Genomic DNA, 25,848 nt, shown 5'->3' on the forward strand with positions numbered 1-25,848 from the left:
GTGGGAATGTGGAAACGGAGTGCGGCGCATCCTGGGATGTGCAAAGTGTACCCTCATGCACCACTTTTTGTCCCAGCCCTCCAATGGTTTCTGGCTTCCTTTCGCGCAGGTTTTCCAACTGTCATTCTTTTGTAGTGTGTGCAGCATCTGCAGTGAGAGAGGATGGATCCTGTACTACTTTCCTATGCGCTGTTAACTGTCGTGACAACATCACACATAGCAGCACAGTTACTCGCAGAGTTACTCGCAAGTTACTGACAGAGGATGAATCACAGGCACTCGAGTGTGATACGGACAGCAGCAACTTGTCAGTGCTTTATGCATTTACAGAGCAGCTGCATACGGTAGACTGTTGCTTTTGAGCTAGGGAAGCAAGCACTGATTGGTGGGATTGCATTGTCATGCAGGTGTGGGATTAAGACCAGTGGGTACATAACTTTACGATGCGTAAAGCAACCTTCCTGGAGCTATGTGCTGAGCTGTCCCCCGACCTGCGGCACAAGGGCACCAGATTGAGAGCTGCCCTTTTGGTAGAGAAGTGTGTTGCAATTGCTGTATGGAAGCTGGTGAATCCAGACTGCTACCGGTCAGTTGCAAATCAATTTGGAGTAGGAAAGTCCACTGTTGGGGCTGTATTACTCCAAGCGTGCAGGGCAATAAATCGCATCCTGCTGCGGAGGACTGTGACTCTGGGAAATGTGTATGAAATAGTGGATGGCTTTGCAGAGATGGGTTTCCCTGTGGCAAGGCAATTGATAGCACACGCATTCCAATTTTAGCGCCAGACCACCTTGCCTCTGAATACATCAGTAGGAAGGGATACTTCTCCATGTTGTTGCAGGCGCTTGTGGATCACCGGTGGCATTTCATGGACATCAGTGCAGGCTGGTCTGGAAAGGTGCATGACGCACACATCTTCAGGAACAGTGGCCTGTACAGAAAGCTGCAGGCAGGGACTTTCTTTCCAGACCACAAGATCACAGTGGGGGCCGTGGAAATGTCCATAGTAATCCTGGGAGACCCGGCTTACCCCTTACAGCCCTGGCTCATGAAACCTTACACCAGACTCCTGGACAGCAGCAAGGAGCATTTTAATAGGCTGAGCAGGTGCCACATGGTAGTCGAATGTGCCTTTGGCCATTTGAAAGGTCGCTGGAGGTGTCTCAATGGCAGGCTAGACCTTACCAAGAATAATATTCCCATGGTCATAGCCGCGTGCTGCACTTTGCATAATGTGTGTGAATCTAAGGGTGAAATGTTTGCTGAGGTGTGAAGCACTGAGGCAGAGCGCTTGGCTGCACAGTTTGAACAGCCAGATGCTAGGGCTGTCAGAGGAGCCCAGAGGTCTGCTATTAACATCAGAGAGGCTTTGAGGAACCACTTTGACAATGAGGGGCAGTAACACGTCTGCTTTGGAGTTGCTTCCCTGGTGCATCCATGTACAATTTTGGGGCCCAAGATCCATGCAACAAAATGCTCTAGAACGTGTTCCCGTGAGTGAATTGATTGCTATACGCTTTTGTAGAACACAGAATAAAAATGTTGTACCATTAAATACCTTAGCATTTATTTATTGTTAAAAAGGGTAAAATCTCACATCTGTGTGTAGCTCCAGCTATCATTGTGCAAGCTGTGAGAGGGGGTGGAGTGACGGGGAAACTCAGGAGTGCTGTGAAGTGAAAAGGAATGTGTGGGTATAGGGGTGGGGGGTGGCAAAGAATTGTGCATCTGCATGTGCTGCAGTGGAGGTCGACCACGGATCTGCTCAGTCTGCAGCTGTATCAAAGACTTCAGCATCTCTGTCTGATCCTCCATCACTTTTATCATCCACTCTGTCGCTTGCCTAGCAAATGCAGCATTCTCTTTTCTGTCCTGCCTTTCGGCTTTCCAGCACTCTTTGCATTCCCTGGTCTGTCTCTCATCGCACTGCAACACGTCGTCTTTGCTGCGCCTTGGTTCTTCCTTATCTGGTGAAGTTGGTCTGTGTGGTGTGTTCCTCAAGGTCTGTGCTGAACAGAAGAGGGATTGTTACATTCCAGCAAACGATTGAAACATTTTAGTAACAAGGGCCTTTTTCTAGTAGAATTCACTTTCTCTCTGAGACTCTAGGCAGACACACAGCTCTGCGAGCAGCCCCAGTCATGATGAGTGTCGGGAGTGGAGGGAAGGCGGTTGTGCGTATGGACAAAACGGTCACGGCTTGCAGGGCAGCTTTGCTGGGAACTGATTCTAAAATTATCACACACTTTTTCACCGGCAGCCAACCTGCTGGCTGACATCTCGCTGCTGCCAGGAAAGCGAGCGCACAACTGTTGCATGCTTGCGTCTTTCGCTCCAGTCTATATGCAGCTCAGCTTTGTGCCACTTTGGTCCCAGCTCCAGTGATTGCCAAATGGCATGGTGCAGTTTCCTACAATGGGAGAACTAACAAGGCTGCAATCCCTTGGAATCTGTAGCAGAGGATTAACAAGTAGCTCTTGGAAACTTTCCAGAGACTCTGGAGAATTCCCTGCAGGTCTCAAGGTCCAAGATTGGCCATGCAGATTAACTACACAGGGCAGTGTCCAGATCACAGAAAACACTGTCTGCCTCCCACTTCTCGATTCCCTACCCAAGCCACAGCAACTTACCTGGCGTCTCATCTGCTTCCTGCTCCCCGTTGAGCACTTCTGGAGTGGAGAAAAGTTCCTGGCTGCCTGCCCCACTGGGAGCATCACATCCTCTTCTAGTTCGACTTCTTCATCCAGAATTTCAGCCTCTGGGTTACCCCCTCTTTCTGCTGCCTCCGATGTATCCACCGGGCTATCGGCGATAGAGGTGGGGTCACCACTGAAGATAGCATTCAGCTCCCTATAGAAGCAGCAAGTCTTAGGTACAGTACCAGAGCGATGGTTCGCCTCCCACGCCTTATGGTACGCCTGCCTCAGCTCCTTTATCTTCGCTCTGCACTGCTGCGTGTCCTGATCACACATGTCCTTTCACACAAGCCTCGAGAAATTTGCCCATATGTGTCCCGATTCCTATGGGTCACTCGCAGCTGTGACTGAACAGACTCCTCTTCCCGTATACTGATCAGATCCAACAACTCAGCCGTGGTCCAAGCAGGGGCGCGTTTGGTGTGATAGTCAGCCATGCTCACCTGCGAAGCCACCTGAGAAGCTCCTCTGGGAAGCCAGCAAGCAGGAAATGAGATTTAAAATTCCTGGGGCTTGCAAGGGGGAGGGGCGGGTTGGCTGCAGGGCAGCGGAGTTCAAACTGCTGACCAGAGCGCAGCATGGGAATTGTAGGACACTTTCTGGAGGCCAGTAAAATCGGGGGAAAAAAAGCTTTGGTGTCTACACTGGCTGGCTGTTGACAATAAAGGGAGGGGAAAAGACAAAAGTCTCTCGCGGGGGGTGGAAGTTTTTTGTCACCAAAACTGGGTGTGGTTTTTTTTTCTTTTTTTCAAAAAAAGTCACAGTGCACTGTGTACGCTATCGCTGTTTTGTCACCAAAGGCAGTTTTTGGTGACAGAATTTGCCAGTGTAGACAAGCCCTAAGGCGACGCACCAACCACATGTTGTCTGTTTTTGCAACCCACTTAGAACTTTTTTATGTGACCCACTGGTAGGTTATGGCCCACCATTAGGGAACCACTGACTTAAAGCTTCTTTAGAGTTAGAGATAGAAGTCCGTTTTCTTGAAAGACTTTAGTGTAAAGATTTCTAAAGCTGTGGTCTGTGGTGATTTTAAGAGACCTGGCTTGGATACACGATATGGGCTCCACATTTTTCCTGCTGAGAGAAATAGAACTGATCGGACAAGGAAATGAAGAATAAAAAGATAATGTGTTTAACTCTTTTATTCAGAAAGAACAAAACAGTTATGCTGAAAACAGCTATGAACACGCAAATAATTTCCTAATATTACTTTTCTACCTTAGCAATTCTGAAGTTGCTGCAGGGATCATATGATCATGATTGATTAGGGAGGTGGTCCAGACAATCGCAAATAGGAGTAAAGGTGTCCACACTGAAAAAGGTTGATAAAATCTCTACTAGGAGATAGCCTTTTTGTCTTGACTAGCATACCCTCCCCATCTCCAACCCCCACCTTAGTAAAACAGATTCTAAGGTATAAAGGATAAATTCTTCCCTCAGATGTCCAGAGTGCAACATTTATTGGATTCACTGGAGTCCATGGTGAATCTGAGGACATAATAGGTGTCCAAAGCTGTATGTGAACTATTGTTATGCAGTAATAGCTACTTTGGCTTGCCTAAAGTCACTTCAGTTAGCATTATTTAACTCTGCTTTGTAAAATACTTTGAGATACCTGGAATATGAAAGGCATATTCTTAAATCAAATTCTACTCTTTTACCAAAAGCATTCTTCTCCCTGAAAAAAGGTCTCTTCTTAAAATGACAGTGGAGTTCCTCCCCTATGATCATCACCTTGGAAGTTAAATGAAATAGGTAAAATGGTTGTAAATTACGTGCACTGAGGTGGACTGTGTTAACACAGTTGCTGCTTTGTGTGTGTAAAATACAGAAATAGGTGTCTTGCACTCTAGTCCCCCAGAAGTGGGGATTCGGAGGAAATCTTGTTCTCCAAAAAAGGAGGCAAGTAGTTGGGCAGAGTAAAGGAAACAACTTCTTCTCTTCCGCCTTATAGCCCTGGATCTACTGCTTTCACAAATTTTCAGAATACCACAGATATCATCAGTAGTTATCTTATTATGTATTATTTGTATATCCATAGTGTCATGACCAGTACCCCTACCCCAAAGAGCTTGCAATCTAAGCATGAGATGAGAGGCAATAGATGGAGACGGGAATACAAGGCAACAGTGAAACAACACTGCTTGGCATGATAGGCAGTGGTATTAGCACACCAGTGGCCGAGACATTGTCAAGTTTATTGTACACATTATTGCAAAGGAGAGTTTTAAGAAGGGATTTAAAGGAGAATGAGGTAGATTTGTGGATGTTTATAGGGAAAGCCTCATAAATATATTATTTCCAAATATATGAATATTAGCTGGTATTAGCAGTATTGGACAAACTAATACTATGCATAAGTAAGTTTATTTTCAGTGTGCTTTGAAAAGAGGTTAGGAACTTCCGAGTCAATTACAGTTTTTCAACCTAGATTTGCTTGAATTGTAAGTCTCCTGCTGACAGTTGTAATCATGGATGTTTCTAATAATAGCTCTTTACAAAATGTTTCTTTCCAAATAGATTACTTATATTTTAGAAAATAATACTGACTTTGGTCTTTTTGTACTGTATTAAAGAGTTATAAAAGCCTTTATTTTTAAACGCTTCAAAATGAGGTATACATACTAGTTTTAAGATTTTGTGCATTTACAGAAAATCTTATCATGTCTCTATTTACATGAACCAAGCATTAGTACTCAGTCTTTCTTCACTGGCCAGAGTGGTATGCCTGTAGCATTTCAATCCCAAGGCTTTGTGTGTCATGAAACCTTAATCTTTCTAAACAAACAGCATTGATAAGAAGTGATACATTTGAGTGGAGACAGTATCTCATTGGGAAGCTTATTCCATTAGCTCTTTGTTTTACTCAGTTCACTTAAAGTGTTAGTCCAAAACATGACAGGTCTCCATTCCAAAGCAGTCAAGGATCCTTAAGTGGTGATGTCATCCCTGAGAGTAGATAAAGATCCTCTGAACTGATGTGCTGAGACTAATAACAATGTGATAGAGGTTAAAATTTAAACAGCCCTTGTTTTGTTTTGTTTGGTTTTCACACAGCAAAGTAAATGATTTCCTTATCTGATCGAAATAGTTTTCTAATAGCTTGTGCCTTGGTGCATTTTCTTGCATCTAGAAGGAACATACTAATTCTTTTCACCTCAAGAGAGATTAATTATTTGTATCCTGTAATATATCTATCATGTGTCCATATCTTGACAAGGTATACTTTACCTTTAAAGGTCACAGTTGTTTTGTGTCAGGTGTGATGGGTGACAGCTAAATACAGAACCAAAAAGCAAATAAAGATATGTCCTAAACCTCCTAGACCACTTTGAAAATTTCGGCCATAATATATTGACACTTTTATTTACTTTTTTTGTTAACCACATCATTATTTACTTTTCATACTTTGGCCAGAACATACAACTACACATATTGTTGATTTGTTGCTCGAAGCTACTAATACAAATAGTTATAATACTCTAGAAATAGGAAAGACCTTAGTTAATCTAATCTATTCCTATCAGTGCAGGTTTGCTCCTTATTGCACATTTGCTAGTGATTTGTTCAGACTAATTATAAACGTACAAGTGATTTGGGCTTCCAGCATTTTTCTTAACCCTATTCCATGGTCTGTATAGTAGGGCAGTTATGTTAATCCAGTGTTTCTTTTGAACTCACAGGTTGGTAACCACTATAGAGATGCTATCTCTAATGATAATTAAAATTCACTTTCACAATGTGAACAATTTGCCAAACCAATCTGAACATAGCCTATGTAAAAAATGAGGTTGTAGTTACGCTTTATGTGGACTGTGTTCTTAATATGTAACTTTAAAATCAAAATGATCCAATCCCAAAAGAAAACAACCTTCGTTTGTATCCTTTTTAAACATTCTCCCTTCCCTATTTTCTGTACGGTTCTCTTTGTAGCATGGTCAGCCTTCTGAGTTCAGCTGGTTGAAAAATCTATTTTATTTTCCACTAAGCATTTTTGAAGAAAACAGGATTTTTTGTTTTCATCAAAAACTTTTGTTGTCTTGATTCTGTTTTGGTTGAAAAGCTGAAAACCAAAAAAAAAAAAAAAAAAATCCATTTTGAAAACAGCTAAAAATGTGTACGACTTTCAGCTAGCAATTCTGGACAGGATTGATTTCAGTGGGACAAGAGTAAGGCCACTGGTAAGCATTTTTGAAATCTCACCCTTTATGCCAGGTATTAAAAAGCCAGGTTGTATTTGTTATGCATGATGTCACAGTTGCTAGGCCAATGTGCACCTCTTTCCCCTTTCTGGACTCTCTGTATGCATGCCCTCAGGTCTGATGCCTCTTACCTTTAACTAACCTGGGGTAGAATTCCACAGGTTTACCACTCTTATTGTCTCATTGTTTCCTTGTACTCTCCCTTCTGTCTATCCATCTGTTGTCTCCCCTCTTATGCTTAAATTGTAAGCTCTTTGAGGCAGGAACCGTCTTTTAGTTTTGTGTTTGTACAGCACCTAACACAAGGGGAGGGGGGGGCTTTGTCCATGCCTGGGGTGCCTAAAGTTGCAATAATACAAATAAATAATAATAACTCTTAGACCATGTACTGAAATACCCTGTGCATCAATCATTCTTACTCTGCAAGTCCGACTGAGTTTGTACATCTGCAGTTCTTTGAGCATCTGTGATCAGTGGTACACAGTGATCATACAGTCTTTTTTAACACAAAAGCATTTTTTGTTTTTCAGTTGGAACAAAGCATTTACAGAAGAAGGATTTTAAAACACCAGATTTTAACACACATGCCTACCTTACCCACAGGTTTACTATCCCGTGATAAGCTAGGCAGACCTAATTTCTTCAGACTCCCCCAGTAGGGTCTCATGTATCTCAGTCTAGTTCCCCCAAACAACTCCTCCAATCTCTTGAGGGTATTTTTCTTTTTAAATGTGCCACAGTTCTTTTCATATCTTGTGCTTCCAAGAGTCTTAACAAATCTCAAGTGTTTCGTGAGAAGTGGCTAGTCTTGAGCCATCCGTTCCCATCCTGCTTGTTTTTCCCATAGCTCCCTAATTAAACTAGTATATTAATAAAATAAATATCCCAATAACCAGTTCAACATAAAGTATACTATTCATAAAGTATTACAGAGCAGCTCTGCTACGGTCAGAGATGACATTCAAGATACAGTGCATTTCAAAAGGTATCAATATGTCTTATTTTGCATAAGAAGTTGGGTTATCTTTTACAAATTTTTTTTCTGATTTTTGCACAAGTAAATTCTTAAATAGTTTTGTATGTGGTAAATATAACAGTAATGCTTTTGCACTGTGGTCTACTCTTTTGTTTGCCTTCCTAGTCTTGCTCCTTAGACTTCATCAATTTGGGAATGGTCCCCAATTTCAGGAGGCAGTGGCCAGCCACCAGTGGAAATCTCTAGTAAAAAGGCCAGTATAAGCCACAATTTACATTGATGTAGCTTACCCAGGTTTCAAGCAGGGGTCAGTTGTACCAGAGCAAAGGTAGCTTATAGTGGTTTATCCTACCTTCATCAAATGTTTGCATTGGTGCAGCTGCACCAATAGGTGACCTCTGATGGTTGTAGGGTAACCAGACAGCAAGTGTGAAAAATCAGGGCAGGGGGTGGAGGGTAATAGGAGCCTATATAAGAAAAAGACCCCAAAATTGGGACATCTGGTCACCCTAGATGGTTGAAATCTCTAGTATAAACAAGACCTCAGAGTAGAAGGCAGAGAGTGAGGGAAGTGACTGTTCTGTTGTTAAAAGGAGTACTTGTGGCACCTTAGAGACTAACAAATTTATTTGAGCATAAGCTTTCGTGAGCTACAGCTCACTTCATCGGATGCATTCAGTGGAAAATACAGTGGGGAGATTTATATACATAGAGAACATGAAACAATGGGTGTTACCATACACACTGTAACGAGAGTGATCACTTAAGGTGAGATATTACCAGTAGGAGAGCAGAGGGAGAGAGGGGGACCTTTTGTAGTGTTGTGTCTTCACATAACCTCCTGTTTGGACATTTCCTGTCCAATCCCTGGGAACCACATTTCAATTTAGGGGCCAGATCCTACAAACAGTACCATGTATATCCTTACTCCCAACTGTAGTTATTTTAACGTCAGTGGGACTATGCACAGGAGAAAAGATATGGACAATAACGGTTTGCTGAATAGGGCTCTTTGCCATCAGAACTGGACTTTGAGCCCTTGCTTTCAGCTAGGAAATAAAATGAGGACGTGTTACATTAGTATAATCCAGTGGGCTGAGAAAAACTGCTTAATCTAGATGTTACCCAGTCTAATAGGGTTGAGAGTTTAGACTGCGTGCTTATATTTTCTTTTAGTTTGGTAACCACTCAGATTTTAAGTGATATTACGTGATAGGCAAAAAGTCAATCTTTGTAGTTAATAGATTTGTTTGTTTATTCTACCTGAAGCAGTGTGTTTGGTTTGAAGTGTGTCAGAGACTCCCCTTGGATAACAAGTCTGGTACATATCAAGTTCTTTGTTAAATTGACAAACTCATATAAGCTTGCAGCGTCCAGCGGGCATAACTGGACGTTGCAAGACGGAGGTTCCTAGGGTTGTGTCTGGGACCAGAGATATTGGCTAGTGTCATTTGGTTACACAATCCAAGGAGCACCTTACATGCCAAAGGCTGTGCATGAACAGCCTAGGAGTGGGGGTTCTCACAGCAGAGCAGGGTAAGGCTGGCTCCCAGAGTCAAGGATTGGCATGACCTAGCAGATCACCGGTCTGGATAACACCAGAGGGGAATGTCACACCATGACCTAAGTGACATATACTAGTCCTGCAGAGTTTATAAACTACAACACGTTTCCTGACCTTGCTGACTGGAGTGGTTTAAAAAAATCATACCAAATAATTTGAAAATTAACCATAAAACTTCCTAAAGGCATAATTCTTCATGAATTAACCAAATTTAGATTTTGTAGACTGTTTTTGAGAGATGACTATTCAAAATGATTTAGAGAGCATTTTTAAAAGGAAAATACCAATAATTTTTCAAACTCTTATCTCAAACAGTTTATCTTTTTTCTGTCAAATTCCGTCTTCCCTCTGGTCCCCCAAAATCTTCCTCTGCAAGATGATCACATCACAAATAAGAATGGTCGGGCAAAATGGCCTTGTTTTAATGAAGTTAGGTGCTGGAGGGAACAAAAACAGTCTTACAATGGAAACCAATTACCGACTTAACTAAGGAGTAGCTGCTCTGTATCCATAATGCAAATAGTTGTTAATATATTGAGTATTGTTGTTTAGAATATCTGAAATAGTCTATCTTTATAGACTTTGCAGTGGTTTAAACATAATGATTAAATGTTTAAGGTATTTTCATGATGGCTATGTAACTACTATAATCCTTTTATTCCCGTTTTATCTGGTAAATTGGAATTGTTTATGTACTCCCGTCATCAAAATTTTGTGTACTAAAATATTATGTATCAAAATTACACTTTCATAATCACCTTATTGGTGCACATAAATTTCACCTGTAAATCTTCAATGTCCTGTTGAAATCTGTTAAGCAGGCAAAACATCTGAAGCCCCTGTATCTTTATAGGTTTTGCACAGATTTACATCAAAATTGGCCACACTAAATAAATTAAAACTCACATCTGGGTTGGGAGTTGGCTATTGTAATTGCTTCATGCTGTAATTTAGCATGCAAAGCTATAAACCTCTCATACTGTGATTTTGATGGAAACACTGACAGGTTTTGACTGCATTGCCAGATGCCAATATAATACACACTCACTCTGTGCCTTTTTAGTTTTTTACTTGATTTTTTTTATACTCTAATATGCATCAGCAAAGAGGTAAGTTTGATCTGAGATAACAGATTTGGTAACTTGATTCCTCTGGTTCATATTGTGCTGTGAAAAGAAGCAGCTCACTTCCCCGTACATCATTTCTTTACCAGATGAAGAACAGAAAAAACTGAGCATCCATTGACTCAGTCCTTAGTGATGATGAAGGTCCAGTGTTTGGTTTTCATTTCATGAGCAAAAAGAGGAAGTGTATGCAGGTCATAGGTCAGGTGCAGGATCTGTTTATGAAGAAGTTTTTCCTTCATAGCATCTGCTGTGCTATTTTTAAACATTTGGATTTTCTATTACTTCCAGGCAGGTTTTCCCCAAGCAGTACTATTTCCAGATACAATGTATCCAGTTGGCCAAAAAATGAAGCCTTCTGAGCTGTAGAAGCAGCCTAATGCTGCAGATGCTGATTCCACGATGGGTTGGCTTTTCGAGAGATGCAGTAGCTCCCTTGTTCAGGCCAACGTGGTGGTGTGAGAACAGACCAACTCTGGGCCTGGCCTCAAGTCTACCAGACTTGTGTGTTTAAAAAAAAAAAAAAAAAAAAAAAAAAAAGTATAAGTGAGTTGTGGCAGTGAAGGCTCAAGGAAAGAATTGTTCTGCTCGTACTTGGTTGCTGGTCTGTTGTAAAGGGGAGCACACACTCATCCTGCACATTCAAATTTAATATCCTACACTTGCTTAAAATTGAGAACTTCAAGTTTAAGAGGTTTGCTTCTGAAATCCTTAGTTATTAAGGGTGTGCATTATTAATGTATCCTGTGCTTCAGATATGTTTCCAATTTCAAAATTTCAATGAGCATTTGTTGTAAAACCAGTAAAAATGGTTGCATTTATCTATATAACCTTTGTCATTTTTTACTATGTCAGGTTGTCATTGGAACAGCTATAACTAGTGAGTTATAAACAATGTCCATGTGTGCTGGGGGGGTTGCTCCTCATATTTATAATTTGAAGGCAGCAGGCATGAACCAGCTATACTGTACCTGGCAGCCAAAACTAAATGTGTATTTACAACAGCTATTTTACATAAGCACAACTGTTATTCATTTGTCTCCTCAGTGGTTTTTCTGTTTTTTTTTATCACTAAATGTTGGGCTAATTCCCTTCATCCTCTCCAACAGGACTCAATGTTTTAGGTTAAGACCTTGTGACTCACTGACTCAGTGTCAGGTTACATCAAGTATTTCATGTTGCAAAGTCAAACCACCACAGAATAACTTCGCATTAATGGAAAAAGTTGGAATATCAGAGGAAAAAGTCCTCATCTTTTTTCTAGCATGTATCACTGTGTTTTAAAACCTGCCTTTCTTAACCTGTATCTAGTATACATTGTTCATTCAAAAAATAAAAAGGGAAATCAGTGTGTATTGAGGCCAGAAAATATGATCTCCCCACCCCAAACTGAATCTTTTCATATCCAAATTGCATAAAGGTAGCTTAGCAAATGTCTTGTAAGAACAGTGAGAACTTTTTAAAGACTCTTGTTGCCACATCCTTGTTTTAATCAGAGTATGTTTTTTCTAGTATTGCTTTGACAGGGTAAGGTAATTTTTATTCGATTTTGTTAAAATATACTGTACTTTATTATGGTAACTTTTCCTCTTTTATACACGCAAACGTCTGTTTTCTGTGCTTATTAGGAATAGGAGGTTTGCAAGAGTTCGTACTGAAGTCAGCAACTTTATCAACATCACCAGCTTGCCCACCATTTACGCCTCTCAACTTTGAAGCTACCCCTATTGTGCGAGTTGCTGTTGAACCAAAACATCCAAGTAAGAGTTTAGTTTTTCTCTTTTATAAGTGAAACTCATTTTTGAATAATAGCTTTATAAGTGAAGTTTTGACATGGTGGTCTTTGAGTATTAACTTTTTCCTTAAGCAGGGAGGGAAGTATCATGTTTTTCAGTATAAAATGTGGTGTTATTCATGGCCCCAGTCCTACAGTAGGCATTGATACTGATATACGTTTCTGGAAACGACTGTAATAAATAATAAAAACAATCATATGCATATATTACATGTGCATACATACTGCCAGAAGCTTTCCTTGGAGGGAAGACCTTCTCTTGAGCTCACAGATATTTCTGAACTGTAAATTTTGTCTTTTCCAAATAGCAGTTTATTTACATTCCAAGAGAAAATACCCTTGTACAAGGGTTTTCGTGCCATTAACTTCTCATTTGCAAAAGTATTTACAGGATTGCCCATAATCAGGGCAATTGTTTCTAACAATTTTTAAAAATTGCATTAGAACTATGGAACATAGGACTCATCTTTTTAAAATATCACTTTTAGTTGTAATTATGGTATACTAAAAAGGAACATAAACCAAATTCCTCTAGTTTCTATGGCATCAGAAGAGAACAAAAATATTTTCAGAAGTCTGCTGTATGATGTATGTAAGACTTTTTTTATTTGTTAAAGTTACATTTTTTTTACTGGAAATCCAAATCAGCCCCTTCGATAACAGGGTAAATGTCACAGTTACTGGAAAACAATCGTGATTACCAAGCTAAAGCTGAGTTAAACTTCAAACAAACACAGCCCAAAATAAATGTAGTGACAAATGGAGGGTGTGAGAGAAAAACCTAAAGAAGTAAACTCCAGCTAAAATCCATATGGTTCATGAGTTTCATCCTATGTTTACATATTGAAAATATAATGTACAGAACCAAACAAATGTGCTTAACTTTTATAGCATCATGCACTCACCAAAATTAATGGTAACTGGAGAACTTTTTAACTTGTGAAGTATTTGTGTGAACTTGTGTTTTTTTTTCATTTTATTAATGTGGGGTGGGACACATTTCTTACTGTAGTGGAGAAAAGTGCTGTGAGAAAAAGATTAAGAAAGACAGTCATTGAATCACAAAGGGATTAAATGTGTTATTACATGGAAACAAAAAACTACTATCTATTTGAAAGACTTTTTTCCCCTCTGTCTCCCCTGAGTACCCTCATTTGTACTCATCATTGTGATTCAGACATACAGCCTCAGACACTCAGGAGTTGCACTGGTAAATACAATTCCCTTCTGTATAACACTCTGAGATTTCAGAGTAACAGCCGTGTTAGTCTGTATTCGCAAAAAGAAAAGGAGTACTTGTGGCACCTTAGAAACTCTGAGATTAATGTTCTTCCCCTTTGGTCCCCAGATCGTAGGCTGACAATGTTAACTTTGATAGTTCCTCTCTTTAGGCGTACCATATTTGGTACCTTTCTCAGACCTGAAGAAGAGTTTTGTGTGGCTTGAAAGCTTGTCTCTCTCACCAACAAAGGTTGATCCAGTAAAAGATAGTACCTCACTCACTTGTCTCTCATATTTGGATTCAGTCATAGACTGTTAGCATTTATTTTACAGATATTTATGAAAATGAGGCTAAAACATTCCACACAAAGAAATAAGTCTAAACAAACAGAATCCTTCACCTGTGTCTATCTTAAAATAATGACTGTTGCAGTAAGGAAGACAAGAAAATGTAAACGCTAAGCTAAATGATCTTAAGGTCTTATCATGATTTACCTGTCATTGTCACTACCTGACACATCTCCCATTACACTCATCCCTTAGGTCAGGTGGGATCCGGCTCTTTTGTTCCCATCTTTTGTTTTGGAGGCCTCTTTGCACTCTCAGAACTTCAAGACTCATTCTTTGAAGTACTCTCTTTCTCCCACCCTCTCTCGCACACATTTTGATCTGCAATTCCATTATAATGCCAAAGATAAGTTTAATAAATATGCCTCCAACAGAATAGAGAGTAAACAATAACATTTAGTTCATGCTTTTTTAATATACTTTAAAACTGTTAACTTTCAAATTAGACATTGCTGGTGTATTTTCAGCTCAAATATGAAATCTGGTTAGTAACAGAATTATTTAGCGATGAATCTGTGCTGGTACTAGAACTCAGACAACATACCAGCGACCAAAAAAGAGAAGTATGCTATCAGATCCTCTGAGGGGACTACATCATTGAATATACCAAAGAGGATAACTCTGTTTTTTGTACATGTACAACTTATGTTGGGGGGGAAAGTAAAACTTTTGAACCATAAGCCTTTGAAACTCCTGCATGATCATTAGACGGATGGTATATTGCTTTTAAATTGAATAAAGAAATAGTTACGAACTGCATATCAAACAAAAATGCATGAATAAAGCTGAGTGGAGCTAGTGGGCCAGATTCACTCCTGCAGCACCATATCAGCTTCCTCCCCCTATCCCTGCCAGGATTTGCTTGGGGGGGAAAGGGAAATAGCTTTAAATTCTGACTATTGCAGTCCTGTCAGGAGAGGTTGACATGACATGTGCTGAATCAGCATATCTCCTGAATGGCCTGGCCTCATCCTCTCTTTGTGGACTGTGTGAGCCAGTCATCTCTGGTCCCGAGTAGATCGGCAGTTGTGATGGTGTACCCATGCTCCTGATGAACTTTCTAGCCTCAGAATTCCACAACTGTGGAACCACTTGATAGCTGGATTTTTTATTTCCATACTTTCAAAATCCTTGTGTTTCGTTAAATGTAAACATGCCTGGCTTTGACTTTTTAACACTGCTGTTTTTTTAGGGTATATCATTAGTGTATTGATACATATTTAGAACCTTACTTCCAACTGAATAACCTTTTTTGCTGAAGAATACTTTTATTGTAATCTCATCATATTTCAATTTGTCCAGTTTCCGTTTGCTCCTGAAATGTTGACAGAATCAAAGTAACTGTCTTTCTATTCAATTATAAAATTTTCTGTAACATTAAGACTATATGTTCTTCAGATTAGGGTTGGACTGTGTTACTGGACAGTTAGAGAGACAAGGAGGGTGAGGTAATGTCTTTTATTGGACCAACTTCTGTTGTTGAGAGAGACAAGCTTTTGAGCTACACAGAGCTCTTCTTCAGGTCTGAGAAAGATACTGAGAGGATCACAGCTACGTACAAGATTGAACAAATGGTTCAGCATAAGTATTTAGCACATATTCTAAGGGACCATTCAAGGTGAAGTGGCCCATGAACACCCCTGTAGTCATAGGACAAAAAGGGGGTTAGTGGGTTACAAATTACTGGGCAGTGTACCATTGACTGTTCCAGTGTTTTGAATAATGCAGGCGTGGGGAACCTGCGGGCTGGATCTGGCCCCTTACTCATTTTCATCCACACATGTTCAACTCAACTGAGGGGCAGGGGGGAGCGAAGGTTTGGGGCTTCCTCCTGCAGCGGGGCAAGCTGGTGCTCACAGATCCGGCCCTGGGGCGCTGAAACTCAGGGCTTCCCACCCGCGGGGCTGGAGCCGCGAGCGCTGGTTTGCCCCACTGCAGGGAGCGGGATGGGACTCCAAATCTTGCCCCCCCCCCCGTGCGTGCACGGGGCTACACGAGCGCCGGCTCTCCCTGACGCAGACAGGAAGCTGAGTCTCAGCCCCCTCCCCGGCAGGTGAGTTTAACATGCATGGCCTGCCATTTATATTTTCAGTTGGACTATGGCCACTGATACGAAAAAGGTTCCTCACTTCTGGAGTAATAGATAAGAACATCTCATGCATCCTGCAGTTGTTCATGGAATTTTGGAAGTGTTCTGGATTGAAATTTTCTAGATCCACTGAGTTTTGGGGTGGGTCCATCGTTAATCCATTTATACTAACACATTAAGACTTTATCTTGTGTAAAACTATTTCTTACTTGAAAACATTAAGTAAATGTGATTGTGGCACTGCAAAGTATTTTTGGTAGGAAGATGTTCAGATCAATTTCAGTAATGTTGTGTAGCTCTAACAGTTACCACTCAGATGTTTTTAGAAAGAAGTTTCCTTTTAATCTGCTCTGAAATGGCATCTGTGTTTTAATTTGGAGAAAATTATTGTTAATAAATATAATTATTGATAACTGTCCCTGCAAATGTTTGCACTGGGTGCAAGTCCTGCACATTGTGTCAAAATCTTCATGTAGAGTTTCCATTAGCTCTCAACACAAGTCCACCTACTTATCTGCTCCTGAGGAGCCAGGTGCTAAAGACGCTGAACAAAAACCTGCAATCCTAGGGCATATGGCCTGAAGAAACTCCCCCTTGTTTTTTTTCCATGTTTGCAGTTTATCCAGCTTCCCACGTTGTCTTGTACATTTATGAACTTAGCATAAATGAGTAAAGTCATATTTATTTTAATAACCTTTGGGAGCAGACAACAAACAGGATGTCATACTCTTCCTTGGAATATGAACATTTGATCATAGAAAATCAATGTGTATTCTGTGCCTTGTATGTCAAGTAAGAAAAGAGAAAAACAATTAAAGCTTTCAAATTGTATTGATTACATTATGAAAATCTATTGACACACATGAAATACTGATTTAAAAAAATTCTGCACACAATTACAACATACACCTGCCATGCCTCCCTCATATGGAGGGTTATTCCCTAATTTTCCATTAATTTTAAGACAGTTCTGTTCTTAAAGCATCTTCCTCTTAAAAAATTTGTTATGTATTTCACACAAAATAATGAAAATCTCATAGGGGAGTTTTCCATTTTTCGGAATATCACAGCTTGATAACTCTGAGTATTTTCCAGTTTGTGTATTTAAATCCTTTCTGTGCTTCCTTCAATCTTACTCCCTTCCAGTAGTGCTTTTGGAAGATTTCTGTTTGGATATTAGTAACAGTGATACAGTATTATTTAAATTTGAATACTTTTCGTAGCATCATATAGGTTTGCAAGTACAGTTTTGCAAATCATTTTTTGTGTGTATAGTTTAAATTAGCTTTTAGTAAATAAGTGGTGGTGGTACTTTTTGACAAATAAAAATGTATCTATTTAGCATTGTATATATTATCTTTTGACAATCAGTACAAATAAGGGGCCAAATCCTGAGGTCCTTGATCAGTTTTTACTTAGTTCATAATCAGTGGTAAGTAAGGACCTCAGGACTGAGTTCAGGGTATTCAAGTGTTGCTAAACTTGGCTTGGGTAGAAATCCATTTCTTTTTTCTTTTTCTTTTTTTTTTTTTAATTTCAACAGATAATATTGATGTTTATTTTTAAGTATTTTTATTTTTATTTAAATTTTCACAGTTACGGGAAATTATAGGTCGGACAGACTATAATAATTTAATGACAGTAAATGCTGAGATTCAAAAAGTTAAAGCTTTATAACAATCAAAGCACAAACTGTCAACATATAAAAAGTAAATAACCTTAAATAAAACTGTGTTTTCAAGCAGCATTTTTCTTCCTTTGCCTGTCTGTAAATTTTGATCATCATCATAATAGTTTTTCATCGGTTTGAATGCATATGGTGAAATCAACTGTTACCAGCATTTACTGATAAAAAATTTCTAATCCTCCCCTAATCAGTTTTATGTATGTATTCTGTTGGTGCTATCTTAAAAAGTATCCTCTAAATTTTTCTCTTTGCCCCAAAATATGTCCTGATACAAATATTTGTTTCTTCAATAGTAGTTTATTAAGAGTGGTTTATTTCTATCTTCCTAGGTGAGATGCCTCAGTTGGTCAGAGGAATGAAGCTTTTAAACCAAGCTGACCCATGTGTCCAAGTTTTAATCCAGGAGACAGGAGAGCATGTATTAGTTACAGCAGGAGAAGTCCATCTCCAGCGCTGCTTGGATGACTTGAAAGAAAGGTTAGGAGGGGAAAAAAGAAATATTTCAGGTTCAAGGGCTTTGTGTGGTATTTCTCAGTCAGTTAACTGTGATTAATTTTCTAGTGAGGTTGAAGCCTCCTCAGCCAAGACTTTTTGCACTGCTGTTGGATCATAAATATAAATTTTAATAGCTATAAAATTATCTACAGCTGAAAATGCCACTGACTTCCTACTCATGCATGGCTTAACCACCTTTTTGGCAGGTTATTTCTCTACAGAAGTAATAAATTGCAATAGTTTCAGAGTTTCATTCTGAATTGTAGTAAACATTCTGTACCAAAAATAAATGGTTAGGAAAATGTTTAGGTTTCAGAGTTCAGCCCTCTAGAGTCAAGAAATAACAAAGCCTGGGGCTGCACATGCACCCTTAACTCTGCTCCCTTGTGCAGAAGACAGTTTTTAATTGCATTAGCCTATGCTATTTCTCATATACTATATGTCACTGAACTTTCTCCAGTCTTAGAGACATATGTTTAGAATCTTGTTTTATTTCTTCTTTTTTTTACTTTTACGCTATTTGCATTCCCGGTATACCTTAATTGACTCAGACTTTTTCTCTAAGGTTATGTCTAGACTTACAGTGATGTGCAGTGTACGTACACTGCACAGCTCCCTTAGCACGAGTATAAATAACAGTGTAGATGGTGAGGCACTGCTTAGGCAAACAGAATAAAGGCATGCCAGAACCTTAGGATGTATACCCTACATGGCTCACTGCACGCTCAACCCCTGCTTCCACATCTATGCTGCTAGTTTTAGCAGTGTAGTGTCCCGTTGTCTGAGTCCTTCCCCACTACAGGGAAAGGAGATGACAGAGCCTTTGCCTGTTGCAGTGAAAGACTCAGGCAGCAGGGAGAGACAGCAGGAAAAGGCTCCAGCAGCTCCCCACAGCCAGAGCCTTTTCCCGCTGCCTAGTGCCAGAGCCTTTCACTGTCACTTGTGGCTGCACACAACAGTGTGGACGCAGCCTGTTTTTCACTGTGGCATGTAGCTACACATATCGAACATGCCACTGCCAGTGTAGACAAAGCCTAAGGTGTGTTTTATTAGTAATGTCAGCACCCACATAATTACACTTCCTTTTCTTTTAAATCAGCAGCACAACCTGCCTTAGGTGCAGTTCAGGAAATGAGACTATTACTATGATGCTAATTTAGGGCCCTGGGCCCATTCCGACTCCTATGAAAGCCTATTTCCATTTGATTCTTATGGACGTTGGAATAGCCCAGAGTTATAAAATTAGATGATATATACACATTTTTTACTATTACTCTCTGTTATACAGCTTGAGTTGTAGGTTATATATAAGTATGATTCAGTATGCACTTTTCACCAGATCACCCAAAGGGGCCTTCAGTGAGGGCTATTAATGATCATTCTGAACAGCCAAAATAGCTAGAGGTAGATAAGTCCCAAGAACTTTTTTCGTAATGGGGAAAAGTTTTACTTGTGCTTGTGTTAAACTTTACTCTCCTACCGAAAATAGGCTAAACTGTTTTTGCTGAATATTAAAAGAAGAAGAAGAAAATCATCTTTTGAGCAAAAAGCGAGCCTGGGAAACTTTAACTAGAAAGTTTCTAGTTTCCTTCTAGAAAGTTTCAGAAAGTTTCTGATCTGGATGATGGGATGGATTGCACCCTCAGCAAGTTTGCGGATGACACTAAACTGGCGGGAAAGGTAGATATGCTGGAGGGCAGGGATAGGGTCCAGAGTGACCTAGACAAATTTGGAGGATCAGGCCAAAAGAATTCTGAGGTTCAACAAGGACAAGTGCAAAGTCCTGCACTTAAGACGGAAGAAACTCATGCACTGCTACAGGCTGGCTAAGCAGCAGTTTTGCAGAAAAGGAGCTGGGGATTACAGTGGTCAAGAAGCTGGATATGAGTCAACAGTGTGCCCTGGTTGCCAAGAAGGCTAACGGCATATTGGGCGCATTAGTAGTAGCATTGCCATCAGATTGAGGGAAGTGATTATTCCCCTCTATTCAGCACTGGTGAGGCCACATCTGGAGTATTGCATCCAGTTTTGGGCCCCCCACTACAGAAAGGATACGGACAAATTGGAGAGAGACCAGCAGAGGGCAACGAAAATGATTAGGAGGCTGGGGCACATGATTTATGAGGAGAGGCTGGGCTTATTTAATCTGCAGAAGAGAAGAGTGAGGGGGGATTTGATAGCAGCCTTCAACTACCTAAAGGGGGTTACCAAAGGTGATGGAGCTAGGCTGTTCTCAATGGTGGCAGATGACAAAACAAGGAGCAATGGTCTCAAGTTGCAGTGGGTGAGGTGTAGGTTGGATATTAGGAAAAACTATTTCACTAGGAGGGTGGTGAAGCACTGGACTGGGTTACCTAGGGAGGTGGTGGAATCTCCATCCTTAGAGGTTTTTGAGGCCTGGCTTGACAAAGCCCTGGCTGGGATGATGTAGTTGAGGTTCGTCCTGCTTTGAGCAGGGGGGTGGACTAGATGACCTCCTGAGGTCTCTTCCAACCCTAATCTTCTATGATTCTATGAAAGATAAAAGTTTTATGAATGACTGACTGAAAAAAAGTCAGAATAGAAACATACATGTAACCATAACTGTAGCAGTAACTTTCATTCTCACTATTATTCATGGCTAAGATTCTAATGAAAAAGCAATGTGTAAAAGATAACACTAAGAAAAAATAATCCCTATTTATTTTGGATTTTGTTTGTGTTAATTTCTCTTATTACATAATCTAAATTTAATATGTATGGTAGATGGAAAATAAACTTTAGCATGGAAGCTTCAGCATCAAAACATTTTTATAGCTTTTTCAACTCTTTCCACTCTTTTTGTTCTTTCTAATATTTCAGAGCCTTACAGATATAAGGGCTCAGCCTTGTAGTCACTTACACACAAGTATTTTACTTTCTTATTCACGTGTGTTGGTAGGATCAGGTTAATATTTCCAAAGCTGATTTCCTATTTGGTAAACAGTATTTAATTTGTAAAACAGAGATGTTTGCTAACCTCACAAGGTTGATGGGAGGATCAATGATTTAAATGTACATTTTCAAAATATAAGTGTTACAGTATTTTCCCCTTCCACGTTACCCCAATATGCAGAAAAGAGCAAAAATTATCTTGACTATTTTCTGTTACAGTTTTGTAGTACTTTCCTTTTCTAAGATATTCTGTCTTTCTTTTTTTTATCAATGTTAGTTGAACTCTGGAAACAATTTCTTTAAGAAAATTGCTGTACAGCCAGGAGAATTTAGGATAAGTCCCATTGCCTATCAATGAGACTTAGCCTCCTAAGTACCTTTGCAGTTTTTGAAAATAGGATTTAGGCTCCGAAGTCACTTAGTCATTTTGAATCCTTATCCTATATATTGATTGCAATAAGTATGGATCTAAAAGGAAATTGGCCTATATCTGTGGGAATGTACAGAAAAGAGATTTAAAAGTCTGGAGATTAAAAGGAAATTCTAAGTGACTGAGTCTCACAGAACAGAATCTCCATCATGGAGGCTATGATGTAACATTGTTAGTCGAACTTTTCAAATCTGGAAAACAAAATTTAGTTTTCTAATTATATATTTAGAGACCCAGATAAAAAGGGCACTAATTTTCAAAGATGCTGAACTGTCATGGACGCCAATGGGAGCTCAGCATCTTTGAAAATCAAGCCACTTTTGTTCAAGTGCTTAAATATGTATTCAGGAGCCTAATTTTAAGAATCCATGTTTCAAAGTTTTAGTAATTGCTTTTATTTTCTTTCCTATTTAGCTGAGTTTATAGACTAACATATCAGATCTTTCCAGGAGACTCACTATCGCAGTTAATGTTTCGCATTTTTTTCTACTATATGGTGGTTTCATTTCTGTAGAACTTTTCAAGTATCTTAAAGCACTTTACAAACAGTAAAAAGTTAAGCCTCACATCATCCTTGAGATGTAATTATCCCCATTTTACAGATGGGAATCTGAGGCATAGATTGTGTATTACTCGTGACGCAGGAAGTCTGTGAAAAAGATGGAAATAAAATGTGGATTTTCTGGTTAGTCCTGTGCTTAAGATGGTCTCTCCTCTTTTATTTTAACCTAGTTGTTAATGAAAGTTCCTAGAAGAATGGTCTAGTGATGAAAACGCAGTGCCAGGAATTAGAAGGACTGGATTTTATCCCTAAATCTAATACAGATTAGGAGAGAGGCCTCCATCTCTGCCACAAAGAGGTACAAGTGCTGGAAAGCACTTGAAAACTAGGCTATGGCTAAACTAGAGAGCTTACAGTGGTGCAGCTGCACCGCTCTAAGCTCTCTAGTGTAGCTGCTCTAAGCCAACAGAAGAGAGCTCTCCCATCAGCTTAATTACACCAGCCCCCCAGGAGCAGTGTATGTCAGTACATAGTTATGTCAGTGGGAGAAGCTCTCTCACCAGCATAGTGCTGTCCAAACCGCTGTTTAAGTCAGCGTAAATTATGTTGCTCAGGGGGTGGCTAATTCACACCGTGAGCGACATAATTTATGTCAACTTAAGCTGTAGTGTAGCCATAGACTTAATGTTGTATATTTCACTACATCTGGAGGTCGTATTGACTCATCTGTGTTTCTTTAGAGTTATCATTTATAAAGCATTTGTCTCAGATGCAAACAGATGTGCCTCTCTATTCTCCTTGATTCTTCCTACCACGCAACAGGGACCCAAACTGAGAATGGTATTGAAGAAAATGTACATTTTTACATGGCATGTGCACTAATATAAGAAAAGTGCTGGAGAGTTGCCATTCCTGTCATTTTATATGATTTAAAGCTTAATCTTGTAAGTGCTCTAAAATCCAAATGATTACTCTGATTACTTTGAAACTTGGTGTACCTGTTGGGGTAGCATTAGTGGTCCACATTTGGGGTTATTTGACTGAGTTGTTCATGAGTTGCAGGGCTCCCCCCAAAATCAGTTTCACTTTGCTACCTGGTAAAGTTAACCTCATAGGTACTAATGACTAGATGAATCACAGACCTCTAGATGGCTGTGAAATCATCCTTCAGTTAACATAACTAAGGAGAAGTTAATCACAAGCCCTTACCTAGGAGAGAAGGAGTTTTTGACTGAGTGGCTGGAAGTTGCTACAATTTGAGAGTCATGGGTAGCAATTTCATTCCAGGGGGAAAGTAATCAAAGACTTTGGGGAGAAATAATTAGACATGTGAATGCTTTCTGGGAGAGGAGGGGCATTAGATGGTAGGGGAAGAGGTATTGGGGAAGAGGGATTTGGGGCTACAATGACGGGAGGAAGACAAATGGGATGTTAGGGGAGCTGAGAGTGGTTAGGGACTCAGATGAGGGAGGCATTACACCCCAACCACCTTCCACACCAGCTCTGCCAGTGTACCCCAACCCTCTGCACTGCTAGTACACCCCAAGCATCTTTCATTGGATGCTTCGGGTGTACTAGTTCTGCCAGGGCACCCCAACCACCCTACATTGCACAACTCTGCCAGTTGTACCTCAACCATCTTGCCCCCCAACTCTCTGTACCCTCCAGGTCTCCCAGTGCACCCCATCATCCATGCATCCTAACCAACCTGCACCCTTAGCTCTGCCAGTGCACCCCAACCCACCAGCTCTGCCAATAAGCTCCAACCCAGCCACTCCAAAGCTATGCCAGGGCACCCCAACTACCCTGCTCCCCAACCTGCCTGGAACCTCACAGCTCTGCCAGTGTTCTGGATCCTTATTATTAGGGGAATGTAAAAAATGTGCTCTTTCCTGTGATAGCATTTGCCTCATACCACCACATCCAATGTTTTGTAGGCTTAGAATCTTTTCATCTGACTTAATTTAAGGCATTATCACCTTCTAGTGAGAAAGCATTATAATGGAAGTCCTTAGACCGAAGGTAAAAATATTGAATTTAGTGCTGGTTGTCTCAGTGATGCTATGCTTCATTTCAGGTTCCACTGAAGCAACCATCCTGGCACTTTATATTCATGCTTGGATGCAGAGCAAACTCAAACACAATCCTGGTCAGACTCTCTTTTTTTTCCCCCAAGAGATCCTCACCCTGTGGATTCCTGACTTTTGGCAGATACCAGTTGTTTCTGAAAAATCTGTTTCAAAACAACTTCCAATGCAAGGAATTGCACCCTCTGTGAAGGTTCAGTACAAGACCTAATCAAAAAATTTAAACACACCACCATTGCCGGTCAAAGGGAACAGAGCCAATATGCATTAAGGATAAATCTCTCTGCCCTCAAGGCTTGGCTATGTTTATTTGGAGTAAACTGTATCAGAGTCCCCAAATTTATATAATCCACACAGAGTAAAATGGAGGAGTCAACTGTTACTCAAGATGGTCAAAATTGATAATTTAACTGTGACCCTTCTCTTTGGGTATACCTTCTTTAGTGCAGAGTCCCACCTTAATTTACTTGCATTGTGATTATTGGGTAGTGGGGTTACTGACTCGAAGGTTAGGGTTGATCTGTCTGGGACTTTGATGCTGAAGCACGCTGTCTTTCTGATCATTGAACTAGAATCAAGGATTAGAAAAGTTTTTACTGGTCCTGAAAGCATTAGTACTAGTCCCACAAAAGTACATTTTTGCCCAGGCAAATCATAATCCACTGGGTCTTTAAATCTTGCATATCATCTAATACATTAATTTTTCATTATCTTGTTGACTATTATATATATAATATTTCTTAGTAGTTTCATGAAGTTTTGTTTAAGTATAATTTCTTGTCTGAGAAAATTACAAGTGGCAGTTTGAGTCCCGTGATGCTTCTGACATTATAAGCATTTTTCTTTGTGCCTTCAAAAGCTGCTACAAGCACCCAAGATTGAAAAGAGGTGAAGGTTTTCATGGAGAATACTCTCTTCAAGAAAATGAATTAATGGAAGCTAAATCTGAAAAGAAATGTCCATTCATTATTATTTTGGTGGTGAACAATATATTGGCACTTCAGTAATTGTGCTTATAAATGTTTTATGAGCATACTGTGATGTTGCTGAAATTTCTTTTAACTCAGACTAGTTGTTTCCTGCTTTGCCCTTGCTCTGCTCTGTTTGTCTTTTGCTTACAAAACACCTTTTTTGAGCTGTATACAGCAACACTCATCAATTTATAAAAAGTTCTTTTCAGAGCATATCTTCAAACTCTTACCCTAAAATAATTACTTGTATAAAGATTTCTGAGATGCTGAGTAGCAGAGAAGAACAGAAACAGCATAATGGGCAGATGGAAGCTGAGCTGCTGGGTTTAGATGATTTTTTCCTTTCTTTTGGTATCTGTTTGAAAGTATTGATTAAACTTTTCAATAGATTTTAATTATGATTAATTAATAAATGAATTATTAATCAACACCCTGACCCACTGTATCCCCACCCTTGCTGCTCTGTTTTTCTATGACCTGATGAAGGCAATGATCAAAAACTTGCCTTTCTTCACGTAGTCCAATAAAGGGGTTCACCAACAGCTTGGTGGTATTTTTATTGTATTTTGATTTTTAGAACCCTCTTCAAAAACCTTTCCCTTTTTTAACATTCTGGACTCTTATTTTAGGAGCTGTAGTAATAGGTCATTGGCATTCCTGCTGCTGTGTAAAGGTTTAGTATTTTTCTGTAGTGTGTCAAATTTATTTTAATTATTTCCTGTAGTTACATTCTATGTTGTTGTGT

The 25,848-nt window shown here is 39.8% G+C and overlaps 1 protein-coding gene across 2 annotated transcripts in view; it reads left to right on the top strand.

Annotated features, from left to right (window-relative positions):
* EFL1 (elongation factor like GTPase 1) overlaps nucleotides 1-25,848 on the top strand; it is a 150,953-nt gene that overhangs the window by 93,906 nt on the left and 31,199 nt on the right. For both annotated transcript variants that reach the window (XM_074966436.1, XM_074966437.1), the window contains exons 16-17: nucleotides 12,194-12,325; nucleotides 18,035-18,182. In XM_074966436.1, coding sequence (XP_074822537.1) covers nucleotides 12,194-12,325; nucleotides 18,035-18,182 — 280 coding nt within the window. The remainder of the gene's footprint in view (nucleotides 1-12,193; nucleotides 12,326-18,034; nucleotides 18,183-25,848) is intronic.

This window comes from Natator depressus, chromosome 10 (assembly GCF_965152275.1).
Source record: "Natator depressus isolate rNatDep1 chromosome 10, rNatDep2.hap1, whole genome shotgun sequence".
NCBI classification, from domain to species: domain Eukaryota; kingdom Metazoa; phylum Chordata; order Testudines; family Cheloniidae; genus Natator; species Natator depressus.